The sequence below is a fragment of the Vulpes vulpes genome, chromosome 8 (genome assembly GCF_048418805.1).
Source record: "Vulpes vulpes isolate BD-2025 chromosome 8, VulVul3, whole genome shotgun sequence".
NCBI lineage: Eukaryota > Metazoa > Chordata > Mammalia > Carnivora > Canidae > Vulpes > Vulpes vulpes.
In genome coordinates, this window is record NC_132787.1 from 109951086 (window position 1) to 109977456 (window position 26371).

At 51.2% G+C, this 26371-nt stretch overlaps 1 protein-coding gene across 2 annotated transcripts in view; it reads left to right on the top strand.

Moving 5' to 3' along the window:
• The window catches only part of EIPR1 (EARP complex and GARP complex interacting protein 1), a 122205-nt gene that overhangs the window by 5174 nt on the left and 90660 nt on the right, over window positions 1-26371 (top strand). For both annotated transcript variants that reach the window (XR_012003260.1, XM_072767823.1), the window contains exons 2-3: window positions 9961-10044; window positions 19576-19708. Coding sequence is in view for 1 of the 2 variants with exons in the window: in XM_072767823.1 (XP_072623924.1) it covers window positions 9961-10044; window positions 19576-19708 (217 nt within the window). In the remaining variant the exon portion in view is untranslated. The remainder of the gene's footprint in view (window positions 1-9960; window positions 10045-19575; window positions 19709-26371) is intronic.

Below are 26371 nucleotides of genomic sequence, written 5' to 3' on the forward strand. Positions count from 1 at the left end.
CTAGAGCCTGGTCCTCACGGCCCGCCCTCGAGGCCTGTAACATGGTGGGGCTTCCTCCGTGGTGGTTCTGAGGATCACAGTTCACATCCCACCGTGTTGGGGTGAATACTGACTTAGCCCCATTCCGCCCTTCTGCTATGGCAAAAGAGGTGGGAAGTTCTGGCCTGTAAAGTCTGTTCCACAACCTGAAACCGATTCTGTGGCCATGGAGACTGGGGAGTTCTGACGGCCAAGTCGGGAAGGCTGTGTAGACCATGCAGCTCAGAGTGTTACCAGCCAGCGGCAGCCGTGTCACCCGGAGGCAGACCTGTAGAATCAGACTCTGCACTGCCCGGGCTCCCTGGGCTGCTTGTTGGTGTATTGAAGCTGGAGATGTATCATTATAGGAAAGAATAAATGAGATTCTGACAGGATTGGGCAGGAGGAGGTCTTGACATCCCTGCTGGAAGTGTGGAATTTATTTGTGGTACTAGGTGGTCAGCGTATGGTTTTTGAGGAGCATGTCTGTCTGGGAGTTAGGAGGTATGTCCTGAGAGCGTTCTTGCATTGGGCAGAAGATTGGACTGGACAGGACTTAGCAGCCTGTGAACTCACATCGATAGATCATTAGTAAACATACAATTAATTTAAAGTATTGAAGTCAAGATACAGAGAATGTTGAAGTTAGGATATAAAGACTTGTGTGTATTTTTCTTGATTTAGACTTGTTTAGGGAGCTTTTCAGAATGTTTGCCCAAGAACAATTTGAATTTTAGGTTTTTTAAAAAAAGATTTTATTTATTTATTTATTTATTTATTTATTTATTTATTCATTCATTCATTCATTCATTCATTCATTCAAGACATAGAGATAGAGAGGCAGAGACAGAGGCAGAGGGAGAAGCAGGCTCTCTGTGGAGTGCCTGATATGGGACTCAATCCCGGGACCTCGGGTCACGCCCTGAGCTGAAGGCAGATGCTCAGCCACTGAGCCACACAGGTGGCGCTTATTTATTTAATAGAGAAACAGGAAGTGTGCACAAGCAGGGGGAGAAGCAGAGAGGGAAGCAGACTCCTCCTCTGAGCAGAGAGCCTGATATGGGGCTCGATCCCAGGACCTTGAGATTATGACCTGAGTCAAAGGCAGATGCTTAACCCACTGAGCCACCCAGAATTTTAAGTTTAATCCTTATTTTTGTATATGTGTATCCTGAATTTCCCGGTCAATGTTGTGCTTGCTGGCTCGGCGCTGCTGGTACAGCTCTGGTTCCCCTTCTGGGTGTTCCTCTTCCCAGTCTTCATCCTTCTGTACTGTGTTTCTGTTGTGAGCCTAGACAACCCAGGGTGTGCTGATCCTATCTTGCTTACTTGCAAGATGATGACGGAAGTCTATTTACATTAAGACAAGAAATACTACTACTGCTCCTTGGCCGAGTTTTAGGGCTCTTTTCTGAAGGGGAGGGGAGTTATTTTATAGGACATACCACAATCGTGGTCAGATGGGAAATGGACTGGCTGCTTCTGAACTCGGTACTAAGACCCTGCATCTGAACGGTCTCGCACTTCAACACAAAGGTCATACAGTTACGCTTTATAGATTTGTTGTTTATTTGAATATTGTATACGTTATTGTCTATTAATGATCATAATTTTTGTTTTGCATGTTTCTCCAGCATTGTTTGAATTTGAAATAGTGTAAGTGAGACTACAGATGGCTTCACCCGCATTCTCAGTGTCAGGGCAGGAGCGATCAGCTTCCCGGGTTTGAGTTGAATCTGTAATTCTCAGTTAACAGGACCGTAGTTCTTTATGATATTTCAAAAGTCTGTACAAACAAGATGATTTTTCTCCTGCACGCTTGTTTCTTTGAAACTTTTGGCCTTGAGAAGACCTCCTCGGGGCCCTGGGGGGCTCAGTAGGTTAAGTGTCCGACTCTTGGTTTCGGCTTAGGCCCTGATCTCAGGGTCATGGCATCAGGCCCTGTGTCAGGCTCTACGTTCATTGGGAGTCTGCTTGGATATTCTCTCCCTCTGCCCCTCCTCTCTCTCTCTCTCTCTCTCTCAAATACCTAAATAAATCTTAAAAAAAAAAAAAAAAAAGAAGAAGACCTTCTCTGGTTGGGAGGGCCTTTGGTCCTTCGGCAGACCCGCCGTGGCCCATTGAAGTGGCTTGGGCGTGTCCACCTTGCCTGTTCCCGAGCCTCGGGCACTCTCCCGACACTGGCTTTTGGATCTGTGGTCACTAGCTGTTCTGATTTCTTCTTCTGAGGTTAGGTGTGGTAGTTTGTGTTTTCCTAGGAAATGCATTTATTTGGTTGCCAGGTACCGATGGTCTACTGCGTGCCAGGCATTACTCTGCGCCCTGGAACACGGCGGGGAAGGAGCCAAACCCAAGCCCGGCGGCCCTCCCTCCCGGAGGCCAGTGTGGGGGCACCGCGTCGGGTGTTCTTCTAAGACTCCTCAGTCGCGTGCCTACTTTATTTGTTTTCATTCTTTTTTATTAATGGAAGCATTTAGACCACGAATTTTCTTCTGAACATTGACTTCTTGACTTTACTGTTTTCTGGGTATCTCATGGTATTGAACTTGATGTCTTTTGTTACCTGACACTCTCTGGACTCTTTCTCAGCCCTGCTCCCATCCCCTGCTGCGTGTGGGGGCCCCTCCAGTGGCGGCTCTGCTCTTCCCTGGCCCTGCCTGTGGTTGTCCTGCCCTATTGTCTCCCAGCCGTGCCTTGATTTTTACCCCCCGTTTACTTTTCTGTTCTTTTTTTCTCTCTCCTTCAAGGCCGATTGCTCTGTTAGGTTTACAGTTGTGTGCTGGTGTGCATAGCATGAGCTCCGGCTCTTCTGTGGCGGCCTGTGGCAGTGTGCGGCCAGCACATGTGCATCTTCTGAGGTCTTTTCCCGCTGTCCTTGCCTGGCTGTCCCTCCTGGTGGTATCCTCGCAGGGCTCCTGGGCTCCTTTGATCCTGAGCTCTCATGGCGAGCCTTCCTGTCCAGCTGCCCTGGGATCTGTATGTGGAGTCGGGCCAGGCCCGAGCCCCAGCTGGGCAGGAATTCCTGCAGCCCAGGCTTTGGTTTGTGGGTGAATTCTGCAGCCCTCATTCATCCCTGGTGAAGATGGTGGCCCTGGCGGGCTCCCACAGTGCAGCACCCCCTCCACTCCGTGGGGCCAGCGTGCTTCCAGGCGGGATTGCCCGGCTGCCCGGCCTGCTCTGACTCTTGCCAAAGCCCACGCACAAGCCCTGCCACCAGCCGTGTGCCTGTCCTGCCGTCCCATCCCTGCGGTGCCTGCACTGACACCTGTGCACCTGTCTTCTTGGGGGTGTCGCTGCCCGCGCACTCTTCAGACCCTTCTTGGCTCTCACCTCTGCGTTTGAGTCTTTGTTCTTATGGTGTGTGTTTGGATTATAGATGTTTCCGAGTTTCATTGAAGATAGTCGCTGTTTCTGCTTTTATTCTCCTTGCTTTTGTGTAATTCCCTAGGGTTTGGAAGAGTGAAATGAAGACATTAACCTACTGCTCGGAAACCTGAGGTCCCGATTTGACTTGTTGAGATGGGAAGGGGAGGGTGAACTGGAATAAAGACTCATGTCTGGAAAGTTGAGTAAGAGGTTGTGAAAATGTAGTTCAAGCAAGGTGTGGGGAGGGGTGGCGGTGTGTCTGGAGAGAGGGCAGGATGCGGGGTTCGGGGTTCCCGTGTCATAGGCCTGGTAGGCAGGAGGGGGTGCGGCGAGGGGCTGATGGCCAGAAGTGCAGGCCTGGGGAGGGGCCTCAGATCAGTGCAGCTGACAGAGCGGTGCTGGGGGCTCCACCACGGACCTGGTGACAGTGCTGCAGGCAGGCAGCAGGAGTGCCCCCATCTCCGGGCGGGCGGGAAGGGGCGTTTGCTAGAAGGAAGTGTGGGGGGATCCCTGGGTGGCGCAGCGGTTTAGAGCCTGCCTTTGGTCCAGGGCGCGATCCTGGAGACCCAGGGTCGAGTCCCACATCGGGCTCCCGGTGCATGGAGCCTGTTTCTGTTTCTCGCTCTGCCTGTGTCTCTGCCTCTCTCTCTGTCTCTGTGACTATCATAAAAAAAAAAAAAAAAAAAAAAAATTATAAGGAAGTGTGGGCACAAAGCCACAGCGAGAGCAGGGGGATGGGTGGTGATGTACTGGGTCCTTGGGGGCCAAGGGACAGAGCGGCCCTGTGTCAGGGGTGTCTGGCGGCTGCAATGCCTGGGACCACGAGGCCAGTGCTGCAGGGTGGTGTAGCGGGGCCAGGTCATCAGAAGGGGGGCAGTCGGTCAGAGTCGACGAGGGCTTTCCCTGTCTACGCCACCATCAGCGACGGGAAGAGTGGAGGTCTGGCAGCAGCTGGAGAAGCAGATGAGTCAAGGTGTAGGATATTTTCAAAGGATGAGGGGACATGTGACTGGGTTTTCCCAGTTGAGGGGAAGAAGCCAGAGAAGAGAGTGACAGAAAAGAGGCGGACTGCCCAATGTGTTGTGCTGCAGGCAGGCAGCAGGGTTGCCCCCATCACAGGGCAGGCGGTCAGGGGCGCCCCTTTCCTCTGGGCAGGTGGGCAGGGGCACCCCCATCTCCGGGTGGGCAGGCAGGGGCGCCTCCATCTCCGGGCAGGCGGGCAGGGTCGTCTTGATGAACTAGAGGCAGCTCTCCATAAACATGCCGTTTCCAGGGGGAGACCACTTAGTGTAGCAGGTTAGACCTACCAGGTCTCTGCAGCTTGAAGCACAGGTCCTGCCCCACCTGCTAGCCTACCAGCAGCACCTTGACCTTGCCCGAGGTGTGCTCGTGGAGGGGGGGTTAGGGGGGTGGGGGCATTTCAGGTGAGGAAGCAGGCTGGACGCTAACTAGAGGAAGTGTTTACTTGCTCAGATTAGTAAACACATGACTACAATCTTGAATTTCCCAAGGGAATTCTGGGTACTTGGCGGTACCAGGAGGTTCTAGGATTTGCGCCTGTCATGGAATAGAACTTTCCAGTGCTCCCATGGCCCTGCCCCACTGACAGCATCTCCAGTTGTCCTGTGTTGGCTCACTACATGGTGAGATAGAGGGAAAGAGCTGTGTCAGGAAAGCACCGTGGCCTTTCTTTTGGGAACAGGTCATGGGATGATAATAACGTGACCCATACTCTACCTTCAGTCTCATATATACATATCTTACTTGTGTTGCCAGGTCCCTGCGTCACCATAACAGTAAAGAACCAGACTCAAGGCTACACGTCAGGGTGGTTCTTCTCTAGGAGCTTCGTGATCGTGACTAAGTCACTTAACTTCTCTGGTCCTCAGTGTCTTTGTTTTCTAAGTAGGAATAATATTATCCCTCCTGACTTTGGGTCTCCTTCATTGAATATGGAGATGAAGCAAGGTAAAATACATGGAGCTGTTTTGTGACCTCTTACACCCTAAAATTTGATCTTGTAATAATGAGGTCATTGGAATACCTCAAAGTCATCATTATGACTAGACTTAGGAAGGTCATTTGATCATTCGCTTCATCAAAGGACCAGAATTACGGACGGATATACATATGTTACCCAATTGGCCAGAGTTAAATTATTATTATAATTTTACCTAATGTACTAAAAAGATCTTAGATTATTATTATTTTTAAAGATTTTATTCATTACTCATGAGAGACACACGGAGAGAGGCAGAGACACAGGCAGAGGGAGAAGCAGGCTCCACGCAGGGAGCCCGATGCAGGACTTGATCCTGGGATCCCAGGATCACGCCCTGGGCCAAAGGCAGACGCTCAACCCCTGAGCCACAGGTATCCCAAGATCTTAGATTAAATGTTTTTAAGATTTCACTGTAATTTTTAAAGATTCAGTTTAGATTTTTTTTTGTCAGAATAATTCTCTTCAGTTTTTTATTTTTATTGATTTGTTTTGGAGAGAGTTTGTGCTTGCAAGCCGGGGGAGGGGCAGAGGGAGAGAGAATCTTGAGCAGACTGAGCCCAAAGCGGGCTCCATCTCATGGCCCTGAGATCATGACCTGAACTGAATTCAAGAGTCGGATGCCCAACTGACTGAGCCACCCAGGAGCCCCCTCCTCTTTAGGTTTTTTATTTTTTATTTTATTTTTTATTTTTACTTATGATAGGCACACAGTGAGAGAGAGAGAGAGAGAGAGAGAGAGAGAGAGGCAGAGACACAGGCAGAGGGAGAAGCAGGCTCCATGCAGGGAGCCCGATGTGGGATTCGATCCCGTGTCTCCAGGATCGCGCCCTGGGCCAAAGGCAGGTGCCAAACCGCTGCGCCGCCCAGGGATCCCCTCTTTAGGTTTTTAAGAAAGAAGGGTCTTCTCTAAACCACGGTAGCTTTTGTGTCTGAAACTGATGATCTCTTAGACTTTATTTCCTCGCACGCTCACCGTCAGCCCTGCGCGGGGCTGCAGTTCTGGGCTCCGTAAATTGCTTTAGAATGAAGCAGGTTGGATGCTGGGTTGTTAGACACACAGCAGCCTCTGCGGCCCCGAGCTGCCCTTCTGTTCTGTCCAATGGCCTGATACAATTTACTTCCTTCTGGTATCTTCTGTTTTACGGTGATGGCGTTAGGTCCTGCTTTCTGCCTGGACTTGAGCTCCTGGCTGTGTTTTGATAAATGTGGATTTGCTGTCTTGTGGTCTGGGCTGGCTCTGGTGCATGGTCCTTTCCCACCTGCTCTGTTTTGGGCCTTGTCTGCTGCCTGCACCAGTGAGTTTCCTGAGGGCAGGACGGGTCACTTCCCATCCGTGGGACCTGCCACAGCACGGCCACCGGGCGGGGGTTGTGTAGTCGGCTCGGTAATGCTGACTTGAAGCATAGACAAGTCTTCATGGAAAGTCATCATTTCCTCTCAGATAAATCCTTTTCTGGGCCCTGTTTTGGAGACTTTCAGGCTTTTTCTGTTGAGGTGATGGTATGTCCCTGTATCTGAGTCTTAGCATTCTTGTTTGAAGGTGGAGCCAGTCCTGCATCCCCTCTGTTGGCTTGAGTTCTGCCTTTGGAGCAGCCGGGGTTTTGTCTCTGTGACGGTGTAGACGCTTCCTCACCATTTTTCTCTAACCAAGTGGTGTTCAAATTAGGATTCAGGGGGTCTGTGAATTTGCTGGTATTAATGTGCAAAATTCTAATTGTAGATATGCACATTTTTGGCAGAAAGTATATAGATTCACAAAGAATCAGTTTTGCAAAGAGGTCTAAGACTCTAGTTTGTCAAAGAGGTTGTAGGCTCATTGGCCAGAATATCTAATAATGTGAACACTGCTCTGGATGTGTATTTTCTTGGTGTTACCGAAATGTATTCTGATAGTTGATGTTTCTGTGCCAGGAACACAAAACAGTTGACGTTTTTGTGAGGAGGCTTGGGCCATAGGTGCTGTGATTGCATTTTCTGAGAGCATGACTTGAAATTGTTGTCTCCAGACCTTTTGGTAGAGGACACTCAGAAGGTCTTGTGGTTCACCCCAGTCATGGAAACCAAGTCTAAACCAGACAGACTGAACGGTCAGGACAACTGCTATACTGTTTCTCTTACCCTGTGTTAAAATGAATGAATCAAGAAATTGAGAAAAACACATAGGAATGAGATGTTATAGAGAAGGAAGTGGGGTGTTATGCCTGTTTCTAGCTGCAGGTGGGGAGAGAGCATGTGGACAGTGGCCCATGTAGTGAACTGTGCAGGGCGGTATCCATTTCCCATTGCTGCCATAACAAGTCAGCACCAATTTAATGGTTTAAAAGAACAGCACTTCCTACCTTACCATTCTGTAGTTCCGAAGCCCGATATGGGCCTCACTGGGCTTAAATCCAGGCTTTGGTGGGGTGGGGACCTGGAGCCTCAGGGGACGATCTGTTACCTCGCCTTCTCAGTCCATGGAGTCCCTCCATCTCCAAAGTCTGCAGCAGCTGCCCCCATCCTCCCAGCTGCTTGCACCCTTCGTAGGCTTCCTGCGTCCCTCTCATGCTAACACCTCTTGGTTCTCTGGTTCTCTCTCTCTCTCTCTTTTAAAGATTTAAAAATTTATTTTGAGAGAGAGAAAGCACACAAGTAAGGGGGAGGAGCAGAGGGAGAGGGAGAAGCAGACTCTCCACTGAGCAGAGAGCCCGATATGGGACTCGATCCCAGGACCCTGAGATCACGACCTGAGCCCAAGGCAGATGCGTTACCGACCGAGCCACCCAGGCGCCCCTCTGGTTCTCTCTTCTGCTAGATCTCTCTGCTGACAGCCACAAAAGGTTTTCTGCTTTTAAGGACCCATGTGACTAGATAATTCAGGATAATCTCTCCATTTCAAGATCCTTAACCTTATCACACATGCAGAGTCTCTTTGCCATATAAATAAACGTATGCACAGGTTGTGGGGATTGGAATAGGGATGTGGACACTTTAGGGGGGTCCTTATTCTGCTTCCCCTAGGCATCAAAGCATGAACTATAGGGATATAGGGACTTGATCTAGGCAGTTACTGGTTGTATTGCAAGAGAGCCAGGTTTGATTTTGTAAGCCTGAAATACTAGTCACAACACTAATAGTAACCAGTTTTCCTCTTTAGGCCTCAGACTCTTCACTTGAAATTATTTTGTCTTTTAATTATTGAACCTGTGTAGCCTAGGTATTGTAATTCCTGCTGTGGTGCACCACCCAGATTTCTCTTTCCAGAAGTCTAGCAGATTCTGGGATTATGAGTGGCTGATAGCTCTCAGTGGGTCCTGCTTTAGAGTTTGCCCTCAGCTGAACAGAGCCACATTGTCCTAAGTCACACCCCTCTCCAGGGACAGCCTGCCTCTAATGACTGATGGATGGGGGTGGGGGCTGGGTAGCAGAAGGGCCTGGCTATGACGGCTCCACTCTGGGGGGGACACCCCATCTCCAGCCTCCCCATGGCATTGCAGTCCCTCTGTGTCCTCTGCACAGTCTTGCTTCCTTCATGCCTTCACTCCTGCTTCTTCCATGGTGTCGTTTCCAAGAGTATTCCTAGCAAATCTGTGCACAAAGCTTGATGTTTTACAGCTTGTTTCCCAGAGAACCTGATCATCTGAATGCTTGGCAGGCCCCTTTTTGTTATTTGTTGTTTGGCTTTTGATCATATGATTTTGACTTGTTTTATGACCAGTGATTTTTGATTGAGTGTTTGACATCGTGGGAAAAAAAACGATGGAAACTTTGGATGTCTTTGTCTTCCTCCAGAGGGTTTACTGTTACTTCTGGCGGATAGCTGGCTGGCTCTGGAGCACCAGTCTGCTCAGATCACTTAAAATCCAGTCGTGGACCAAGATGACCTGGAGCGTTATTCTGTGCAGATTGACCTCCTTCTAGTTCACCTTCACTTCTGGCCTGTGCCCTACGGGTCCCTGACCCAGCACTTAGTGCTTCGCTGACCTTTCTCTGTGGTGGGCCCTGTGCTCCGTCTGTACCCTCCACCCATGAGCCTGTCAGAGGCTTTCCTCAGTGTCAGCTGCTAGCAACAGTTTCCAGACCGACAGATTACCTCCAGCCGAAGGAGGGGCACGGAGGTCAGGCTTGTGTTTCTAAGCCTCCTTCCTTTCCAAGATCTGGGCATTCATTCACCACTGTGGTAGCTTCTGAGACCTTGAAACAAATTCAGAGTATCTTGTGTAGTTTGTATAGTTATTCTCTGCTGGAGGCTGCCTTGCTGTTGCTGGGAGCCGTTTTCTGCTGTTCTGGTGAAGGATGATTTGTTTTATCAATCTATTTCTGTTGAAAATTATGGTTTTATTAAAAATACCATTTATATCTTTATTGCTTATTTTTTATGCTCATTTATAATTGTTTCCATTTACATTTGAATGGAATTGTTGTGTCATAAAGTATAAACAGATAAAGGCTTTGCATAGACGTTTCTAAGTTGTGTGGCGGGCACTTTGTACTAATTGATACTCCAGCAGCAGTAGAGGAGGTAACTGCCTTTTTAATCTCTAACTGTGAAATCTAACTTCATAAACATGTGTGCATTTTCCTTCGTCCCGCAGGCACGTGCTCTAACACCTCAGACTGCAGAAACAGATGCCATTCGGTTTTTGGTTGGGACGCAGTCTCTTAAATATGATAATCAGGTAACTATTTTTGACATATGTATACATGTTAATTACTAAGACTATTCTTAGTTTTATAACCATTTTGCTCTTGATTTTTCAAGTAACATTTGAGAAAATCAGTGCCACACAAACAAAATAAAACTTGCATTGGGATTTAAATATCCAACTGTATGTAATAACTGAGTTCAATAATTGAAACTCTGTATAGTATCACTGTCATAGTTTTTGTGGTTATGAAGGGTTTGCTGTGTAAGTGATTGGGAAGCAGTCCAGGGGACGTGGTCGGCACCCCTGCTTCTACCCGGGCCGGTGGGTGGCCATGCGAGGTGCTGACAGCATTCTTCCCAGCTGAGCCTGGGTGGGCCCGTAAACCATCAAGTTCTAGGCTTTTGCTGCTACCTGCTCCAGGTCCTGGAGGGGCTGTTCAGGCCACTGTCGTAGAGAGTGTTGTCTGCTCACAGATCAGCGTTCAGTTCATGACTTGACGCACACATATGACCTTGACACACAAGGATTAACCTTGCTGGACTTCATTTTCCTCATCACCGATATAGAGATAAAGCGGCCCGCTTTCTGTACCTCACAGACGCTGAGGATGTCGCAAAGATGTGTACTGTTGGATCCTGGGGAAAAGCACCACAGGCCACATGACCTGGTGCAGGGCCTCTGCCCAGGTACCACTGTCACACAGGGCAGTGGTTTTAACATAGCCGTGAAAGAGTGTTTGGTGCTGGGTGTGTGTAGTGAACTTGCCACCCTCGTATTGCTGACGAGGGATTTTAAATTGCTGTAATCATTTTGGCAACTGATTTGGTGACATATATTAAGAGCTTTATAAATAAATGTTTATATTACTTAACCCTCATTTCCTATACCCAAAACATAGGGAAGGCTTTATATGCAAGGAATATTATTGTAATGGTACAAATAATTGCAAAACAATTAGAAGCAAACAAAACGTGCCCGTGTTAGTTTGGTTGAAGCTGCTGTCTATGCTGGCAGTTTCTCCTGGTTGGATCTGATTGAACCTGGTTCCTCATGGTGCAGTGGTTGTCATTGACTGCGCTCATTAAGTTATAAACTCGTATGGTTCGTAATTTAAGAATCGTTAGACGATTCAGTGAAATGTTAAAATAGTATATATTGTGTGATCACGATTGTGTTAGAAAAGTAAATCATTTTTCAGTAGACACAAGCATTGAATCATTAGGCATATACGTCAACTAATGTTATGTCACATCAGTTACACCTCAATTAGAACAGCTGTGGATAAAGTACAAAATTGAGTATCTATGTACAGTAAAGACTAGGAGGAAACAGGTCAAAAAGCCTCACACTTTGACCCCGGTTACCTTTGGGTATTGCAAACATTTGTGAGGTAATTTTCATTTTTCTGAACATGTGTGTGTGTCACTTTTCTTCTGGAAGAATGTCAGGTGAGAATGGTTTATTTATGAAAATGGTTTCCAGTGGCTGTCTCTCAGGGAAGAGGGACTCGTGCAGTCTGGGGGCTGCTGCTCGCTTGAGGGAGGGGGTGCCTAATGGGCCCTCGCTCACAGCATGCGTGTGCATGTTCCCCTCACACATGACGTGCCCTGCTCACATGTCCCGTGCATGTTCCTCCTCTGTACAACCTGTGTTCTCTCCTGCGTGATGGGCTTGGTTCCCCTCACACGCAGCACGTGTGTCTTCAGAGGCTGGCTGCCAGCCGGGGCTGCCAAGAGGACCCACCCCCCAACCCGGGAGGCGTGAGCACAGCATTCCCCATCCTGCTGCTCTCTAGAAGCAGTACTGTCCTTCCTCTGTTTCCCACTGATGATGATATTATTATTATTATTATTATTAATAAAGGCTTATTTATTAGAGAGAGAGTCCACGTGGGGGGTGGGGAGGAGCAGAGGGAGAGGGAGAGGGAGAGTCTCAAGCTGACTCCCTCCCCATGGAGTGTGGAGCCAGAAGCAGGGCTTGATTCTATGACCCTGAGATCCTGCCTGAGCTGAAACCTAGAGTCGGACACTCCTCTCCCTGAGCTGCCCAGGCGCCCTGCCCACTGATGTTCTGGTTATAACATGATTACCTGGTGCATTTGCCAGTGATGACAACTGGCCCCTCTGCACCCCGGCTCCTGCGGCCCCTCCTGCTTGTCTGCCGATGCTGGGGGTGGCCGGCTCCACAGCCAGGTGTTGGGATAGGCCAGGGAAGTGGGGCCTGTGCCCCAGGGGCGGCTCGTTGGCCAAGGGTCAGAGACACACACACCTGCAGGATGGGGAAGCGGAGGAGCTGCTCAGGACTGGGTGGGGACAAGTCTCACACCTGTGACTTCAGTGGACGCATGTCATCGACCCCATTTCTAGGCAGGTGGGGGGTTGGCCCTGCACAGTTGTGAGGGTTTTCACAGATGAGCGAGCTGGAATGTGGCAGAAACACAGCTGTTCCCCTTCCCCTTCCACCTCCTATCCCCCCACCCCCACCCTGCAGCACAGGTGGTCAGGGTTGCAAACTAAAGGCGTCCTGCTTGCTTCCCTGCAGATACCCACACAGATGGTGCTGGTGCTGGGGGCTGTGCTGGTGCTGGTAATGGGGGCGGCCCCAGATGAGGCTGCCCAGGCGGAGGTGGGGGGGGTTGGGGGGTCCTGCTCACAGGCCTCTGATGGGCTGGCTGCTGGCTGGCTGGTGAGGGTTAATGGCTTCTGGCTTTGCCTGGGGCCATCAGCTCCTGGGCAGTCATTAATTCCCTAGAAAGTGCCAGTCCCTGAATCAGTCCCAATTAATTCAGCTGTGCTATTTTCTGAAAGTTTTTGGAGCTGTCACAGTTGCTGGCCTTTTTTTGTCAGATGAACTGCTTTACTTTCTGTCCGTAGTTTGCACGGGGTTCCGTGTTGGGAGCAGGATGAGTGTGCGTGGAGTCTTTCATCTTTCTGGATTCTCCTTCATGGGAAGGTGGGGAAGGTGGGGAAGGTGGGGTTCTTTCCACAGAGGGCACGTTCATTGGGGGATTTTATGTATGTATGTATTTATTTATATTTTAATGATTTTATTTATTCGAGAGAGAGAAAGAGCAAACACAAGCAGAGAGGGGCAGAGGGAGAAGCAGACACCCTGTTAAGCAGGAAGCCTGATGTGAGACTTGATCCCAGGGCCCCAGGATCACGTCCTGGGCCGAGACAGACGCCCAACAGACTGGGCCACCCGGGAGCCTCCAGTGGGGGCACTTTACGCAGAGACTCAAAACAAGGGATTCCAGGTTGAAGGAGTTGATTTGCTTCTGTGCTGTGCTTTTCCCAAAGATTTCCTTTGTCTTTTGCTACCTGGGAGATGAGTGCCAGGGTGACAAGCACGCAGACTTGTCCTCTCTCAGCACAGGCCGTGGAAAGGCGGATCCCTGAAGGGAGTGACACTCAGTGGCTTCATTGCCTGGATCGATTTTTTTCCTTTTTGTTTTTAATTTGTAAACTCCATTTTTTTGTTTGTGTTTTGAGTAAGAACAGCTTTGCTCATGAGCCCTGCTGCCTGTAAGCTTGTCCTCAGTGACCCTGAGAGTCACCTGGGCCTTTGTTAGACATGGAGGATCTCAGCCCCAGCCCAGACTAACCGAACCCCGTCTCCCCGCTCCACACCCCTTCTTCCCATTATTGATTACACCTCAGAATTTCTTTTTGAAACATAGAGTTCTCTATGTCTTTTTAGTTGTTGGATTTTTATCTAAAAGCATATAATAAAAACACAGCTGGAGGTACTGCGGTGACCTGTTTAGGTTCCAGCTTTTTCCCCAGCCCTGGAGCAGATGCTGTGAAAGGCTTCCATCTTGTCCGCTTGTTATGGTCTGGATGTTTGTTTCCCCCAGATTCATAGGTTGGAACCTAACCCCCCAGGTGATGGTGTGAGGGGGTAGGGCCTGTGGAAGGTGCTTAGGTCATGACAGTGGAGCTGCCATGGATGGGATTGACCCAAAGCTTCCTACCCCTTCTACCACAGGAGGACACAGCGAGAGGGTGGCCATCTGATCCAGGACGACGGCTGTCACTAGACCCGATCATGCTGGCACCCTGCTCTCAGACTTCCAGCCTCCAGATCTGGCAGGAATAAATTTCTCTTGTCTATAAGCCACCCAGTTGGTGGGATTTGTTGCAGCAGCCCACATGGACTAGGACACTGCTTTTCTAGGAAATGCCCTCACTGGGTGCCAAGAGGGTGTAGAACGCAGGTCTGCCTGCCTGCCTGCCTGCCTGCCTGCCTTCCTTCTTTCCTTTCTTCCTTTCTCTCCCTCCCTCCCTCCTCTCTCACTTTCCCTCCCTTCCTCCCTCCTTGTCTCTCTCACTCACTCTCTCTCTCTCTCTTCCCCTCCCTCCCTCTCTCCTGGCTGCCAGGCATGCTTTGGCTTCACGGAGAAGGATGTTCATATACTGGGACTTATTAGCTTCAGGATAGACGTAATACAGGCAGGTAAATGGTGGCCATGTGGGTGTATTAGGTATTGGGGAAAGTGCAGCATGTTTGATGTTAACTTTGCTTTTTTTTTTATGAATTTATTTTTTATTGGTGTTCAATTTGCCAACATATAGAATAACACCCAGTGCTCATCCCGTCAGTGCCCACCTCAGTGCCCATCACCCAGTCCCCCCACCCCCGCCCACCTCCCCTTCCACCACCCCTAGCTCGTTTCCCAGAGTTAGGAGTCTTCATGTTCTGTCTCCCTCTCTGATATTTCCCACTCATTTTTTCTCCTTTCCCCTTTATTCCCTTTCACTGTTTTTTATATTCCCCAAATGAATGAGACCCTATAATGTTTGTCCTTCTCCGATTGACTTATTTCACTCAGCATAATACCCTCCAGTTCCTTTGACTTGTCACTTAAAGTCTTAGCTAAAGGATCACTAGATGTTTCAGTTCAGAAAGCAATCCTAGAAATCCATTTTCCTAAATATACTTAAGCTGAAGCAAGAACCCAGAACAAGTGACTTCCTCAGGGTGAAGTGGCCAGGAAGTGGCATAATCAAGCCTGGAAGCAGGTCCTCGGATCCCAGACGGTTGGGCATCCCGTGTATCCCCTGAGGCTGAACGGACTGTGCTGAGACGGAGTTTCAGGGGTGCTGACTAGAGCCACGAGGAGAGAGCGCAGAGGTACGAGGCCATCCGAACCACTTGCTCTCTCAGGCCTCTAGCCACCTGCGGTGTCCTGTGTGCTTCTTAAGGACCTGCCTGGAGGCAGCCTGTTCGTTTTCTGTGCATGACAGTCTGCTGAGGGTGGGCGAGCCCAGTCCTTTATCCTGGTGGCTGGACCCGTCTATCCTGGTGGCTCACAGGCCAAAGCCAGCCACAGGATGATGTGCCTGTGGCCAAGCCGCTGATTCTTAGCTTTCCCTAAGAAGGGAGCTTTTAAGTTTTTATTTCTAATTTTATCCATTATTTATTTTTTTTTCTTTTAAAAAAATTGATAAGAATTTGTTTACCTTCAGTTCAGGAGGAGAGATGAAGTGGAGAGACCATACAATGGCCTGGAGTGACAATGACAGGCTCCAGTCTGGCTCCAGGCCACAGAGGAGCCAGGGTCTGTGGGCAAGGGACAAGGGACGCCCTACTCTAAGGCCCGATTCTCCAGGAAGATGACGAGCGTGAACATCTTTATGGGCTTCCTAATGAATTTTATGACTCTTCCTCCTAACTTCTTATATAGAGAGTCATCTGGGCCTGTAACCCTGCACTAGTAAACCCGACTGTAAAAGACTTAATAATGGTAATTCAAAATAGATGAGTTTGGTCTTCATTATAAGCTGTTAAAACATTTAAAAAACTCAGATATGGTGTGAAGCACATCAAGTGAAGATTAAGCGCTACCCAGATGACCACGTCTGCCCGGCCCTCTTAGCCAGTGTTCATTGGTCTTCCTTCCGTGCCCCCATAATCTTTTGCACTCACGAGTTACAGTGTTGTCTTGGAATTGTCTTCATAACTGGCCTGGAGCTGCGTAAATGTATTCCTCCGAGTATTTCTTTGTGTGTCCAGCGTAAGCTGGGGAGTGGGTCGTGTCCTGAGGACAGATGGTTGGAGCCTTGGTCTCCTCTGAAGTCAGGAGCTGATTTCTGCTCACCTGCTGCAAAGCCCAGGGGAGAGCGGGGAGCCTCCGTGCGCCCCGGATGGCCTGGGGCTTCAGAGCACCTGCTCTGGAATGCTGTTTCTGACCGAATGAGACACCCGGCTTCACCTTTGAGGCCTGGGTTCCTCCACCTGTGGACTGTGGCTAATGGTGCACGCGGCTCTGTTAAGGATTAGTAGAAATAATGTGCGTCAAATAGCACTGTGCCTGGCCCATGTACCTCTTGGCCGTTATGACCCATCTCTTCATTGTCCTGGCGTCTTACGGTCCTTCCTGAACATAACATTTCATGAAGATGTGTTCTGTGGGCCTGCCCACGAACCCACTGTGAGCGATGCTATGTGGAAGAACCTTAGACTGTCAGGCTTGCAGATGAAGGTTAAGGGCCGTAGTATCAGTGCGTGTCAGATTAGGAGAGGAGGACTTGGGAGGGTCTTGGGCTTGGCCCTCCTTCCTGCTGTGTCCGTGTGCCCGGAGGTGTAGAAAGGAGCCTAGAGGAACTTTGGGGCAGGCCTTGGAGCCTGTGGACAGCATGTTCTTGGTGACGGAAGGGTGTCCTGGCGAGGTTGTGAGAGGGAAGGCCCTTCCCCAGGTGAGCGCGGCCTGGAGCAGGGTGGGGGCGCTGGGCAGGAGGGCCCGGCAGCCAGGGGTCCTGGGCCAGCGGGAAGAGGCCAGGGCGCAGGGCGCTGGGGGTCAGTGCAGCGGACGGCGGGCTTGCTTTGGGGTGGGCGGATGGAGCCAGCAAACGGGAATTCTGACGCCAGAGCTCTGGTGGTGTCACCGTGTGGGGCTCCTGGCCCTTTAGCGCACGGCAGAGGCACAGAAAAGGAGGGAACAGGAAAGAAGTGCATTTCGGCGCATTCATTCATGTTTTCAGTCCTAATGGATTTCCAGATAAGTAGGAAATCTGTCAAATAATGAAGAAAAACATTTACTCATTACCCTAACAACACAAAAGTTATTCCGGATTTTGTATATTGCCTAGTAGTCTGTGTTCACGTGTGACTTTTATATAATTGCGTGCCATTTTATATTCTGCTTGTAAACTTTAATGCTTTCGTAGTATTTTTGGTATTTATAATTGCTCTTTATCATGATTTTTAAAGAAGATTTTATTTATTTGAAAGAGAGGAGGGGCAGAGGGAGAGGGAGTAGCAGACTCCCCGCTGAGATCCCATGACCCTGAGATCATGACCTGAGCCCAGACCAAGAGTCAGACACTCAATTGACTGAGCCACCCAGGTGCTCCGCCCCGTCTTTTTCATGATTTTTAAAACTATATAATAATCCATAATTTTCTTGTTGTTCATTCATTCTCTGGGACAGGTTTTAAGAAATCAAATTATATCAATTTCAACATTTATGTAGTTTCTATTTACATGTTATAATAAATCTTTAGAAAGAATTATTCAAATGTACGATGTGTACCGATTTTACCACAGCCTTCCCAGGGTGCGTTGTCACCATTCAATCAGCCTCACAGAATTCTTATTTTAAATGTTAATGTCATGAGATACAATAAAGAATGATTTTTTCTCACTTTTGAATTTTGTGGTTATACTCACTCTAGTGGATTTGTGTGTAAGGTGTAATGTACCCACACTCCATGTGTCTAAAGTAGCCAGTCTGACACCTTTTACACACTCATGCACACACTGACACCCACCCCATGCCCACAGGACCACCACCACCATCACCGACAGGCCCTGCGGCCCGTTTTACAGATATGCCACTGCTTACTTCCCGGTCCCACTGTAGATGGACGTCTGGGCTGTGCACCGCTCTTGGTGCAGCATCATGAACGAAGCTGCCGTGAGCTCTCTGGTGCGTGTCCTTTGCCCAGGTGTCAGCTGGGTATAGAGCCAGCAGTAGGTACGGGCATAGGACATGTGCATGTTTAACCTTAGTAAGTACTGCCAAATATTTTTCTCAGGAATCAATTATTTAGTAATTACTGATGGCTTTTTAAATGTGTAATATGTCCATGGAGGGAGAAAATATTTACAGGTAAAATTCTCTCATGTGTGGAGGGAAAAACTTACCAAAAGCAGTTTTATTTATTTATTTTAAAAAAATTATTTGAGAGAGAGGGAGAGAGGGTGGACACACAGGGGAGGGACAGGGGCGGGGGCAGAGGGACAGTCAGACTCCTGCTGAACAGGGAGTCTGATGCCAATGCCAGGTTCAATCTCAGGACCCCGAGATGGTTACCTGAGCAGAGAGCAGGCACTTCACCGATGGAGCCGCTCAGGCAGCAGTTTTATTTATGTATTTATTTATTTGAAGATTTTAGTTATTTATACTTGAGAGACACACAGAGAGGCAGAGACAGGCAGAGGGAGGAGCAGGCTCCCTGCAGGGAGTTGGATGTGGGACTCGATCCCAGGACCCCGGGGTCACGACCTGAGCTCAAGGCAGATGCTCAACCACTGAGCCACCCAGGTGCTCCTGAAAGCAGTTTTAGAAGTAAAAGTAACAGGAATGGTTATTCATCTCTTCCTGCAGAGGCGAGGGGAGGCCCGAGTGTGCACTGGCTTCACCGTGGTGTTTCTTGTAATCTTTATCTTCAGTGTTGCACGGACGCACAGTCACACAGGCTTGCGGTGTCCATGTGGGGTTTGAATCCTGAGTCCAGAGCTACCCCTTCCAGGGACCGGTGATTATTGTTCTCTTAACACTGGGCACAAGAGGAAGCAGTGAAGACAGGCACCAGGCCCACTGGGCCACACGTGGCACAGAGAGGCTTCTGGGTGTCACGGAAACATTTTTATATTTATTTTTATTTATTTTTATTTTTTATTTTTTATTGGAGTTCAATTTGCCAACATATAGAATAACCCCCAGTGCTCATCCCTCCAAGTGCCCCCCTCAGTGCCCGTCACCCAGTCACCCCACCCCCCGCCCACCTCCCTTTCCACCACTCCTTGTTCGTTTCCCAGAGTTAGGAGTCTCTCATGTTCTGTCTCATGGAAACATTTTTAAAACAGCATTTATTGTTTGTTCTGATTGCAAAGTAATGCATATTAATCCCACAAAATCACAAATACAGACCACAAAGAGGTAGAGGAGAAGCTGCCACAGTCCACCGTCCGCGGGTAACCATCCTCACCCAGGCTCCTTCCTGGCCCGGGCTGCGTGCTGTTCTCACAGCTCTGTTCGCACTGCTCCTTGTGCCCCGCAGCCACGCGTGGGCCTCAGAGGCTCTAGGCTCTTTGGCACAACCCTTGACAACTCTGGCCCTGGTGCCAGCCAAATACTCTGTGGGGATTTCGGACTTGTCTTTTGAGAAGAACACAGGGAGGTGAGCTCACAGAAGTGTATCTACCATCAGTGTGGTAACAGTAACAGTTAATTAAAGATGTTAAAGATGCATGTGATTATTCTTTGTAGTCACTCTGTTTAACTCAGGCACATGGGAAGTGAGGTCCTGATGTTCTTTTCCATTGTATTTGTAGATCCACATCATAGATTTTGATGATGAAAACAACATTATCAACAAAAACGTCCTCCTCCATCAGGTGGGTGAGATCTGGCACATCAGCACCAGTCCTGCGGACAGAGGCGTGCTGGCCACCTGCTACAACAAACGTGAGTGTTCTCGGGGTTTCTGTGCACCTGCAACCTGGGGCTTACGTGGCCACTGGGTCAGCGCATGACTTATGGGGTTGGTGATGGGCAGAGGTGCTGCGCTCACAGGGAAGTCGTGATGCTGTAGGTGGATGCTTTGCTGCAGGGAATATGACCCACAGCCTGAGACTGGAAGCCGGGCTCAGGGCTGTTCCAGGCACATGGACCTCTCGGGGCTGGGGACTGATGTGCTGGAGGCTCTCAAACGACAGAGGTCAGTGTCCTCCTGTGTTAGTTAGCTGGGCCCCTCGGAGGGCAGCGATTTGTGTGTACGTGTGCACGGTAACAGTTACAGGGTAACGAGAGTGTGGGATGGTGCTCTTCAGTCACCCCTCCCTGTGTGCAGCGCACAGGCGTGTTGGGAGTCCGTGCTCCTAATAAGTGTCTGCCTCCTGTGCTCTTTGGCTCTGGGGCTCGTGACGTTTGTGTCAACCTAGTGCCCAGCAGGCCACGCGTCTTCCTCCTTCCTCCTCTCTCTGTCATTGTCCATAACTGGTGTTCAAGTTCTGGCTTTGGGGAAAGATCCCCCATTGCATCTTTCTCTGTAAACCGGAATAAAGTCTGTTTTGTGCCAGGTCGTCTCTGAAATGTTTCCTTCAGTCTTCTGCACACCAGGTACGTCTGGGCGTTGTGCACGTCTACCCACAGGCGCCGCCTGCCGTCTCCTCTCTCCTGCCCCGGCCTCAACCTCGTGTGTACGGCTGTCTGTCTGCTCTGGGCGGCCTGGTGCCCTGCTGCTAGGAACCCGTGCTGAGACGCTGCTCCCCGGGATTCTCCCTCCGTGGCTTTCTAGTTCACGTCACGCCTACCTTTATGTTTTTAATGCTGTTTTTCTTCAGGGCAGAAAAGTTGTTTTCTGAAAGGTCTTCCCGCCACCCCCAGCCCCTTGTGTTCTTTACCTCTTACTCCTGTTATTCCTAGCGTGGACTGGCGCCTTCGCTGGCTGGGAACAGCCTCCCTGGGAGCCTGCTCAGACTTGCCATCCCCCCAGCAGCGCAGTGTGGGGCGGGGCAAGGTTGCCCCATGTAGCCCACAGGGACGGAGGCGGTGCTGCCTTAGCGTATCTGGGATGCAGCAGCCTTCACTCCCGCCCCCACGACCCAGCGCCCTTACTGATGGTGGTTTGCGTCGCCTCCCTGTGCCAGACGGCGTGCCATACTGCATGTCAGGCCACGTGGCTGCGGGTCTGCTGTCCCCCATCCTCCTGGTGCTGCTGCCGCCGCCTTCGCCCCCCAACACCAGAGCTTGGCAGCCTTCCTTAGGTAGAGATAGCCAGAGGTCTGCAAATGAAAGTGCAGTTGGTCCTCTTCTGGAAAAGTGACTTTCAAACTTTTTTGACCAATTTCCCTTTAGATGAACTTAAGATCAGCTGACCTGAATTTTACCTTTGCCATAGAACACGGCGGAATGACAGGAGTGACATCCCACCACCTTTCTCATATCCTGTCAGAAGCAGGTCGGTCACGGGTCTTGCCTGTACTCATGGGAGCAGATTGCAAAAAGGTGTCGCTCTAGGGGTGGCGTCCGGGCCCCTGCATATGTGAGCGGCACCTGCTTCCCCAGGGGCCACGACCTCATCTATGCAGAGCATACTTGTCACCTCTAGATTCTTGGCCACAAGGGCAGCAGCAGCCTTGGGTCAGCTCCAGGCGTGCATCTGGCTTCTGGGTATAATGTGCCATTGGGGTCACTGCCTGCCGCACGTTCCTTCCTCATCTGACCCGTGAAGCGATGAAGTCATCTGCCCGTCACATGGCTCTGGGACAGGTGTGGGGTGATAGCTGCTGACATAATGTTCAAACAGGAGAATGGGAGGTCAGAGGAGCCACTGGCCATGGCCATTCCTATGGCAGACGCCACTGGAGGGCCTGCAGTGGCCCCAGGTCCGTCTCTCAGCCCTGCCCGCCGGCCCTCCTCTGTCCTTCATGGGGCAGCTGGCAGGTGCAGCCAGGGACACCACCAGCTCACCCCTGCGGGCACATTTGGGCCACATAGCCACCCGTGTCCGGTGCAGGCTGGCAGGGTCTTGTGAGGCGGGTTCCGCAGTCCATACACCAAGCCGTACCCCCAGGTCTTCCTGAGATGGTCTCTTGTCTCCCCTGGTGCCTGCCAGGGGGACAAGGCCCTCACCCTCTCTGCCCAGCCTCTGTCTGACCCTCCAGCTGGAACTTCCTGTCCCTGCACCCTGGCCTGTTGGTCTTGAGGGTTTAGCCTATTCTCTCTGCGGCACTTTCCAGCAGCAAGTCTCTGAGTGTTAGCGGGTGTTCCTGCCAGTGGGGCTGAGCACGTCAGAGCCCTCGAGTCTCACATCTGGGTTCCTTTGTTCTCACTGTGACTCCCTTGTTCCTTCTGTCACCTTCCACAATCTGCAGCCAGGCACAGGCCAGGTGCCACCTCGCTCTCCGCGCGGGACCCTTGGTCCACCCAGCCCGCTGCCCCGCTTCTGTTTCTGCCACCTCCTAACAGGGACTCTCCCTCCTGTTTCCAGAACATTCCCCTCCCTCTGAGCCTTCACTGGCAGCATCCTCTGTGTGCCTGTGGCTTCTAACAGGCTGTTCAGATTCTCGAAGACTGTGTCCCCTGGCTCGGCACTGGGTTCAGTATCCTTCTGTAGGCTGCGTGGGGAAGCACCACAAATACATTCCCCACCATCTGGGGCGACCCGGCCTGGGGGGTCCTGGCGCCACTGTGTCCCGGCCTCGGCGGGGGCTTGCTGGCTGTCTGCTGACCCCATGCTCGGTCCCCGGGGCTGTGAGCGGCTGTGGCTTGAAGTGCTGGTCTTGCCCTGTTTGTCCACAGCTCGGGGGTGGGGGGTGGGGGTGGGGCGCATCATAGGGCCACCTGCGTCTCAGGTCCTCGTCAGGACCTCGGAAAGCCTGCTGCATCCCCTGCCACTGCTCCTCCATGGTGGTCAGCCTCCTGTGCCAGGCTTGCCTCCCAGGTCAGCCTTTCTGGGTACAGAGATGACTGTTTCATGGCAAAGCTCAGCTTTTCCTGCTCACAGGCAGGACTTAACACATTCCAGGCCTGCAGCACAGGCTCTTTGCCTGGGTGAGGTGGGGAGGTGGGGAGGGGTTGAGATGGGGAGGTGGGGAGGTGCCGGGAGCACCACCTTCTTTCTGGACTCACCGGGAAGGAGCTGCCCTGCTATTCCCCGCCCCTCCTCGCCCCTCCCTGCCCCTCTCCAGTCCACATCTGATCTGCACCAGGTTGTCTGTGTAAGTCCCGGTCCCGGGATTAGGCCCAGCCCGTCCAGTACAAACACCCGTTGAAGAACTTGGAGCAAGGATCTGTGCTCACCACGCGGGCTTCGTGCACAGAAGGCTGCAGAGCGACTGCACACGTTTGCACCCAGACACTTGTGGTCTGTCCTTTACACCGAGCTCCCCACCAATTTGAGGCTCCACCCTGCGGCTCCTTAGATGTGGATTAGACCCAGAGCCTCACTGATGTGGGTTAGGATAGGAATCAGGTCATCACCATTGCTTCATTGGATCTTTGTGTGAAGACCACAAGTGCACTTTGCTCTTTATCTTCCCGCAAATTTGTGTTGTGTCCTGCTCTCCATGTCTCAGTGTCTGGGCTGCTGAGGGCCGTGTGCGGGTGTCAGCACGTACTCCCCCTCCTGCTCATCGTCTGGCTCATGCTTGTGAGCACTGCATAGACACAGGTGTCCTGGCTGCCCTGCTGCCCCTCTTGTGTATGTTCCTGCTCTGCTGTGGCCCATCCTTGTTTCCATGGGTTTGCACCATATTTTAGACAGTGGTAGTAGCATCCTTTAATCGAGAGCCCAAGAGCCTCTGAGCTGTGTGTCTCACACCCTGAGTTGTGCCCCCCCCGAGGAGGGGGCTGCCAGGGGCAGGGAGGGCGGGGAGTGGGAAGGAGGGCTGATGGGTGGCGGTGGAGCAGGTCCAGGCACCAACCTCCCAGAACCTCTAGTAGGGACCTGCTTCTAGCAGAGACTTGTCCTCACTTAAAGCTGTTATCGTGTCCCTGTTCACATGAGTCCAGAAACCCTTCTCCGTGGATCTCATTGGGGGAAAGGAGGGAGGACCCATGGAGACGTGGGCTTTGGTGCCATCCTAAGATGTGGAGTCCCCTTTGAGTGGTGGCCTCTTCTTGAGAAATCTAGGAAGTTGTGTTTGCTGTGAACAACCGTCTCTAAATTATATCCACATATGATAGGTAGTAGGCTAAAAAATGTCTGCACTGCGGTGGAACTCTGGTGCTCTACACGCACACACACCCTGGGACATCACGATGGCCTTATATGTGAATGTGGAGAATTGGATTAACTTACAGCTCATTTTTTAAAAAAGATTCATTTGTTCATCTTGGAGAGAAAGCGCATGTGGGGCGGAGGAGGGCAGAGGGAGAGGGAGAAAGAGAATCCCAAGCAGACTGTGCTGGGTGCAGAGCCTGACGCGGGACTTGATTCCCCGACCCTGAGAGCAGGACCTGAGCCGAAACCAAGAGTCAGATGCTCAACCGACTGAGCCACCGGGTGCCCCAACTCACAGCTCATTTCTAAAAATGCAGATGAGAAGAGCTCCCTCCGTACCTTCCATTGTTCTACTCAGGAGGGATGGTAAGCAGCAGGATTCAGTTCCCCTCGCACAACTGAAGTAGCTGCTACGTGCAGGCTGGGCTTCTTGTCAGCAGCCTAAACATGCAGACTCTTTCAGACCAGACTCTGCACCCACGTGGGCTAGCTGTGACATCTGTGTCGTGCAAGGAGCAGGTGACAATGTGATTTTAGCCATCACCTGGGATGATGATGAGAACCTCGGAGTCTGGGTGCTGGGGGCAGGGTTGGATGGACACTGAACTCTTCTGGAACTTTTTCTGCCTAATGAAGATTTAAAACAAACCCAACTCTAGCTTTTCTTTCTGATAATTTCACAAGAAATGCGTCACTGCAGAGGCAACACGAGGGCATGTGGGAGGATGGAGGCCGTTTCAGCGGGGCTCCAGAGCCTGGCGGGGCTGGGCGTCGGTGCCGCAGCGGAGCACGGGGCCAGCTGGGTGTGGAGCAGGGGTGGGGACAGGCGAGGGGGCCCCTCAGGACACGGGCCAGCGTGTCCTCCGGAAGGAAAGCCTTCGTCCCAAGGCATCGTGGTCATCGCGGGAAGGCGGGCACATGTTCTCCACCACTTTGCCTCCAAGCTGCAGGTGTTCAAACTGCCTCCCTCCCCACCTGGCTCTACCTCCCCAGGGGCTTCTCTGGGGCATCAGCCCTCCTGTCCTCAGGCGGGTTCACTGGAGGTTCCTTGAGAAAAGTCTGTGCGTCAGATGAACTTCATAGGTCGGCTGTTTAAAAACTGTGACTTTGCCACTTTAATTTCCGTTTTTCTGAATGAGTGTGTATCTGTTTTTGTGTGTCTACTTATGCCACTGTGTCTGTTACATGTGTCCAGTGTGCCTGCGTGTGTCCTGCATGTGTGTGTCCTGTGTCTGTTACATATGTCATGTGTGCCTGCGTGTGTGTCGTGTCTGTCCTGTGTCTGCTACATCTGTCATGTGCATCCTGTCGGGTGCATCTGTGTGTGTGTGCCATGTCTGTTGTGTGTGTCTGTGCATCCTGTCTGTCGTGTGTGCCTGCGTGTGTGTCTGGGGTGTGTGGGTGTGCCTGTGTGTGCTTGCTGACTGCTCCCTTTGGCCCCTTCTTGGGCAGCAGGGGGCACCAGCGTCCTCCTCTGTGCCCTCCTCATCACTCTGGTCCCTCCCACCACCGTCCCCTCCTGGGTACCCGTTGGCTGTGTCCTAGCCTGATGCCTTCTGAAAAGCTTTCCTGCATTTCTCAGATGTTTTTCTAAATACCGTCCCGGACATGAAGATCTTGCTTGAAAAGGTAGAATGGGGTTCACGGCTGGCATCTCACTAAGGTGCCCCGGGTGGTTGGGTGTTCCTACCCTGGCAAGCACTGAGCTCAGTCCCTGGCCCCAGTCCCCAGGCTGCCGGGCTGCGGGGGGACCCTCGAGGCCCCCGGAAGCAGCAGGGATGCATGGCTGGATCCCAGGTGCAAATGTCCTTTGGAGGGGGCATCTCTGTGTCTCCCCCAGGGCCCCCCGAGCCTCTGCCTTCCCATGCCTCACCGGCTTATGCTCTCCCTCCCACACATCCTGAGCTCCCGTTGCCCCCGAAAGTGCCTCCTCACGGAAGCTCTCCTCTCCCATCCCGGCCCCTGGCTGGACTCACGACTCAGGGGCGCTGGCATGACATTCCGGCCTGTGTTCTTGAGCCTCTTGCTGGCAGTGGATACCCAAGGGCCCCGGCACATGTGCCCCGTTCACCTCTGTGCCTGCAGCCTCCTGAGCCGGTGAGGTCTATGCCTCCTGTCCTGTGCCCTCCTGGCCAGCACACTCTTCCCTCCAAAGTGATCAGTGTTGGAGCTCCTGGCCTGCTCAGTTGGTGGAGTGTGCTGTTGGGAGTTCGAGCCCCATGTCCGGGTGTAGAGATTACTTAAAAATGAACTATTAGGGAAAAAAGTGGCCCAGTTTGGAAGATCAGTTACATAGCTATGTAATAGCTGCTCAGAAAATACTTATGGGTTGAATTGGTTAATTTAAGTAGAATTGAAATACTAGTCTCGGTGAGGTTTGATAAGACATAGTAGGCTTTCTA